At 37.9% G+C, this 6,072-nt stretch overlaps 1 protein-coding gene across 2 annotated transcripts; it reads right to left on the bottom strand.

Moving 5' to 3' along the window:
• Positions 1–466: 466 nt before the first annotated feature.
• Positions 467–5,733, bottom strand: LOC113229053 (zinc finger protein 596-like). Of its 2 annotated transcripts, none has more exons than XM_026462537.1 (5): positions 5,646–5,733; positions 4,567–4,689; positions 3,619–3,729; positions 1,554–1,669; positions 467–853 (listed from the first exon to the last, which is right to left on the bottom strand). In XM_026462537.1, exons 1-5 carry the CDS (start codon positions 5,712–5,714, stop codon positions 733–735), a joined length of 540 nt encoding a protein of 179 aa, XP_026318322.1. In that variant the 5' UTR covers positions 5,715–5,733; the 3' UTR covers positions 467–732. The 2 variants fall into 2 exon arrangements, with proteins under 2 accessions (XP_026318322.1, XP_026318320.1); XM_026462535.1 differs by having other exon boundaries at positions 467–859.
• Positions 5,734–6,072: the final 339 nt, after the last annotated feature.

Raw genomic sequence — 6,072 nt, forward strand, 5'->3', positions numbered from 1 at the left:
TTTTGCGTTTCACAGTTTATGTACTCAAGAATTAATAATTAATGTAATGAGGATACGAGTGATGATTCCTGTTCGTTCGTATGGAGAAGAATCCGACGATTCATTATAAAAAACAATAAAAATTTATTATAAATTATTTACAATTTATTTCATTTCATTATAATTTATTACACACGTACCAACATTTATGAACTTGATTAATTTTTGTTACGTAATCCGCTGACTCGATAAATATCGGAGCCAAAGGGCACATCGCTTCACTAAAATTAAAAAATAAGAGTTCAGGAAGTATTGTATTTTTTTGTCTAACGTTGTATGTCAATAATTACGGAACTTCGAAGGTATACATGTGTCAAAAGTTAAATAAATTGTTGGGAGGAGTAGTGTGTTTCGTTCACGTTGAATTTTGTTATGATTGATTTTTGTTCTCTTTACGCGCATCAGATGGCGATAATTGAACTCCGGAGACGATTAGGGTTTGTATTAATTTTTATTGATTTTCATATTTTTACTACCATGATTACTGAAGTTCCGAGGGTTAGTCATGTTAAATTATGTGTTTTAGAATTGTTTTCTTGACTTCTCGCCATGCTCAACAGTTTGCTAAACATCGAAAACCGACTAATTCCCATTCAAAAACTTATAGAATCACGAATTAGGTGTAACCTATTCGCTCAATATTGAATTAGCTCCGTTTTCACTTAGCTGCCACTGCTGGGCACGGGTCTGTTACTAGCTAAGTGCTAAGTAATGAACGTCCTCTGGAGCTCGTCGTAGTAACGGCATGCTGGAGCTGGATTCGTCTTCGGATGACTTCTCTTGGCCGTCAAGTAAGTCGTCTTTGTTCTTTCGTCTGTTTCTGGGAACAACGAAGTAGAGACAAAATTGTTTTTTTATGTTTTTTTTTGTTATTGTGTAGAATAACTACAACAACCTTTTCAATACAGGGTTATTTGTAAAATAATGGCAATCTTGCTCAAGTATATTACTGTAGTCTGTCTTTTTTTGAAGACGGAGTAAAATTACATTTGCAGGGTTGCCAGTTTTCATAAAATTTTAAATAGTGATGTAGCTGTTGTCGACAGTTTAATCGATAGATTGTGAAAGAAGGTAACGTTTTGCTAAAAATGTCTATATTGTGAATGCTACTACGTTCTAATGATTACTATATTCTTTGCGTTATAGCCTTCTTTATTCCTCTTTTTACCGTTGACCTACTAGTTTAAATTTTTATTCATAGAAATTTTAATAAGGACGGGCGATATTGGTTATCTATACATATTTATTACAATTATTTATTATTTATTAACAAAAATTCCTTCGAACCGAACCGACGTAGTTAAACGAATAATCGGTCAAGTATTATTCAAATCAAACAAGTTCGGTTATTTATTGCATATGCTTGACTAACATTTAATCGATAGTCGATAGAATATTTATCGACTGCAATCACTAGTTACTTGTAATTAGGCAACACTTTTGCGCAATGACCTATCATTTTACTGTGAGAAGTTCTTTATTAAAGTTTGATAATCACTAAAGAAATAAATTACCTTTTAGGGTAGGGCTGTTTGAGGTGGAAGGTTTTGTAATGGAGTTTCATGCTGTTGCTTTGCGTGAAACGCTTGTCGCACAGGCTGCACGCGAATGGCTTCTCACCAGTGTGTGTCTGAAATAATAATGAAATGAACGAATGAATTTATGTACCAATAGCTCTTGTTCTATACATATACATACTATAACATATCTGTAAGGTTTACAGCCGCACATTTTAGTTCCGCTTACTTTGCGTCCTTCCTTTTTGTCTTTCTCGTAGTTAACGAGAATCGTCCTTATGTTCTCGAAGCACAGATTTTGCATTTGAAGAAGAGATTTAGTATCCAAAGCCATCTTGACGTTAGTTGGTAAGCTTCGCAAGTCGATAGAGAGAGCTAGTGTGTGCTAATTCACTGCGTTATGTACGCCTTCTCAATGTAGTTGGTGAGATCCGCTTGTGGGAGGCCAACTACACTGATGAACCAACACAGCACTAACAATCCGGCTCGAAGGACCAAAACGATGTAAGGGCCAATACTGCGCTATAGTACTGACATCTAAATGTTTAAACAGGTAGATAAGTTGTAAAAGGTTTATTGGTAAAGATACAAACTCGATGAGGCTGTGTATCGCGAACGTGTCACGGGAACTTCAGGCATATATTTGTTTCACAAATTTGGGCGGAGCCAACGTCAAGACTTTTTGGCATGCTCCTTCTTAATGTCTATGCTTGAATATATCGTGTAGTTACTCATACAACATTTTATTTTTAACTTTAAAGTGGATGTACCCCTCTAAAATCAAATCGAAGATTAGGAATTTTTCCTCTGCTCCCTCTGAAGTCACGGGACGAACAAGCCGTGTGCCTGGTGGAAAGCGACACGCCTTTCCTTAACAGTTGCAAAGTCGCGCAGAGCTTTAAATCACAAAGATCTGAAGGGCACTGCCACTGCGACGGACACCCCGAGACATCATTTGACAAGTACCATATGCCTGTAATTTCACCAGCACCCTTACCCTTCAAAACCGGAACGCAGAAATAGGTAAGGTGGCAATACTTCTCTGGACGAACTGTTTCACAAGCAGCTCTACTGCTACTAAAGTTACTTTTAATATTTTGAATAAAAAGTTCGTGCTAAAACGTTACTTCGGGATGAAATTCAAAGAAGTGCCATCTATACGATTGATTGCAAACTAACAAATCAAAAAGAATACCAATGAGAAACATTCGATTTGTTGTCATTTCAACGACAGTTAACTGTTTTCACCAATTTTCATAAATGTAAATGAATTTTAATTTCAACATTCCTAAAATGTTTTAAATTTTTATTGAATTGATATTCAATTATTTTTTGTGAAATTACGCCACTAGTTTGTTATAATTATTAATACAAAGATCGAACACTCAGAAAAGATTCCTTCGGTCCGGTCGGATTCGAACCGACGTCTTCTAGCTTACCGTGCCAGACGCTATACCAACTAAGCCACGGAACGAACCAGCGGACCTCACGAATTTTTCTATGTTCTTGCGTCGTGTCTTCGTATTTAGTTTTTCAACGGCTTTTTAGTTCTAGTTTTCGGACTTTTTAATCCCTAAAATGTTGTTTAAATTTTGAATTACTTTTTAAAATAAATATTAATAAAAGATCGAACACTCAAAAAAATCCCTCGATTCGGCCGGATTCGAACCGACGTCTCCTAGCAAACCGTGTCAGACATTATGCCAATTAAGCCACGGAACGAACCAGCGGACCTTCTAGCCGTAGCGCCATCTATGAGAAATCTATGAAAGTATTTCGTCGAATCCGGCCGGATCAAAGGAATTTTTTCTTTGTGTTAATAATAATAGCTGGGGAAATTTCACAAAAAATAATTAAATATCAAATAAATAACATTTTATTTACTTTATACTTCTTATTTAGTAACACCTCAAATTTTCGAAATTTAATAGTTTTCATTTTCTCTCTCGAAGTGTCACCATTTACAGTTTTAAATATATACTAAAGTTAATTAGTATGAATTGATACCCCATGGCAATAGTATCCCATGCATCGGAATAAATGAATTTGAATTAGTACTTACCACCATGTGGCGTTTGAGCCCCACACTGGAGTGGAACGCGCGACCGCACGTCTCGCAGGTGTGCACCTTCGCTCGCGTGTGCATGTTGATGTGGGTGGCCACGCTGCCAGGCTGCGATCAGGTACACACACGTCCAGTCAAAGCCAAGTAATCTTTTTTAAGTTTATTGTATGTCACGATGTTTGACCACCATGATATTCAATTATTTCCGTGAAATTACTGCACTTGTTTGTTATAATTATAAACACAAAGAAAACATTTCTCCGATCCGGCTGGATTCGAACCAACGTCTTCCAGTAAACAGTATCAGTCGCTGTGACAACTTAAACACTGATTAATTCATCCAACTTATTACGGGTTTTCTTACTTCAACAACTGCTAATTAAAAAAAAAATATGAATATTATAATTATTAATACAAAGATCGAACACTCAGAAAAAAAATCCTTCAATCCGGTATTAATTGCATATCAATTCAATAAAAATTTAATTAATACAGTGAATAGCGACATCTCTCGCCAGGACTGGTAGCTGTAAAGGTACTAACTGGGTGATAAATCTTTCATAGATTTCTCATAGATGGCGCTACGACTAAAAAGTCGTTGAAAAACCAAATACAAAGATACGACGCAAGCACATAGAAAAATTCGTGGGGTCCGTTGGTTCGTTCCGTGGCTTAGTTGGTATAGCGTCTGGCACGGTATGCAAGAAGACGTCGGTTCGAATCCGGCCGGATCGAAGGAATTTTTTCTGAGTGTTCGATCTTTGTATTAATAATTATAACAAACTAGTGGAGTAATTTCACAAAAAATTATTGAATATCAATTCAATAAAAATTTAATTAATATATGAATATGTTTACAAAACATGCGTCTACAGGGTGAAATTTTATTAAGGGCTTGTTGGAACAATGTGCTGTTGTTAATTATAAACAACTTAGATGACTCACCGCTAGGGATGCCCCGCAGATCTCGCAGATGTGCCTCTCCTGCGGCGGGCAGAACGACGTGCGCGGGTGCATGGTCAGGTGGTGTTTCATGCAGGCCGCTTGTGTATCAAAATGTTCGCCGCACTGTCAACAGGAAAGCGATTTAAATTTAGGACACTGCTTAAAGTATTGCTTTTATTCTTAGGTCTTCGCGATTGCCAACACATTGGATATGAAATTATTTTCTCGAATCTAAATCGTGTATGTTGGTTTTTTTAAACAACCTACCGTTTCGGGCTTTGTATAGGTCTCATAGTCCATGGCTGTAAATATTAGCGAATACTTTCATATACGTTGTTTCATTCACTTAGGGGCTGAATTTTGAAAAATCCTTCTTAGTCTGTCACCGTGGTCGAACGGTTACCTTGCTGGACTGCCACGCAGAGTTCCCACGTTCGATTCCCAGGCCGGGAGAAATATTTGTATGGCCTACATTTATTTCTCTCGTGTGTTTGGGCGTAATTTGTGGTTGTCTGTGTGTGTCCACGACATCCGCGACACAGGGTTTCCCTAGTGTGGGGCTATTTGAGTGTGTGCGTTATTATTACACACTAAGTAACTGGGAGAGAGAGCGCAATATCACTGTCCTGCTCCGATAATTTATGGCCGAGTCTGTAAACGAGTTTTTTTTTACAATAGCTAAGTGACGGGACGAACAATTCGTGCGCCTGATGGTAAGCGACACGCCTGTCCATAACAGTAGCAGTGCTACACAGAGCTTTAACTCACAAAGACCTGAGGGGCACTGCCACTGCGCCCCACACCATGAGACTTAAGTTAACAAGTCCCATGTGCCTGTAATTTCACCAGCACTCTTACCTTTAAAAACCAGAAACCTGTAATGTTGACACATCTGCTTGACGGCAGAAATAGGTAAGGTGGCAGTACTACCCTGGACTACTAAATAATCTTACTACAATTACGTGTTCACAACTAAAGTGCGTCACGTGGCTAAAGCAAGTCGCCGCGTGCGTTGACTTATACCAAACAATGTATGAGAGCGTACAATAAATAAGCCCATCTTAATAATGAAAACTAACCTGGTGGCAAGTTGTAGGTTTCCTATGTGTCCGTTTCTTTTTTCTACCAACGTGTCGTTTCCTTTCCATAGGCCTGAACTGCCCTCCGTCTTTCCTGCAATACAACGGTATAGAAATTGAGCAACATTTTATGAGTTCTTAGGTTTTCGCGATTGTTACACATAGGAATGAAACTATTTTTCCGGATTTAAATCGCGTATATTTGTTTTTTCAAACAAACCGACGTTTCGGGCCCTTTACAGGTCCCATGGTCACGGTTGACTGAGTCAACCGTTTAATTTAAATCGATTTAAATCCAGAAAAATAGTTTCATTCCAACATTTTATGACTTATTCAATTAGATACATAGGGACAATCAGGGGGTAAGGGCGCTGGTGAAACTACAAATATATGGGACTTGTCAATTTTATGTCTCAGGGTGGCGGGC

The sequence above is a fragment of the Hyposmocoma kahamanoa genome, unplaced genomic scaffold, assembly GCF_003589595.1.
Source record: "Hyposmocoma kahamanoa isolate Upper Pololo Valley unplaced genomic scaffold, ASM358959v1 270, whole genome shotgun sequence".
Taxonomy (NCBI): domain Eukaryota; kingdom Metazoa; phylum Arthropoda; class Insecta; order Lepidoptera; family Cosmopterigidae; genus Hyposmocoma; species Hyposmocoma kahamanoa.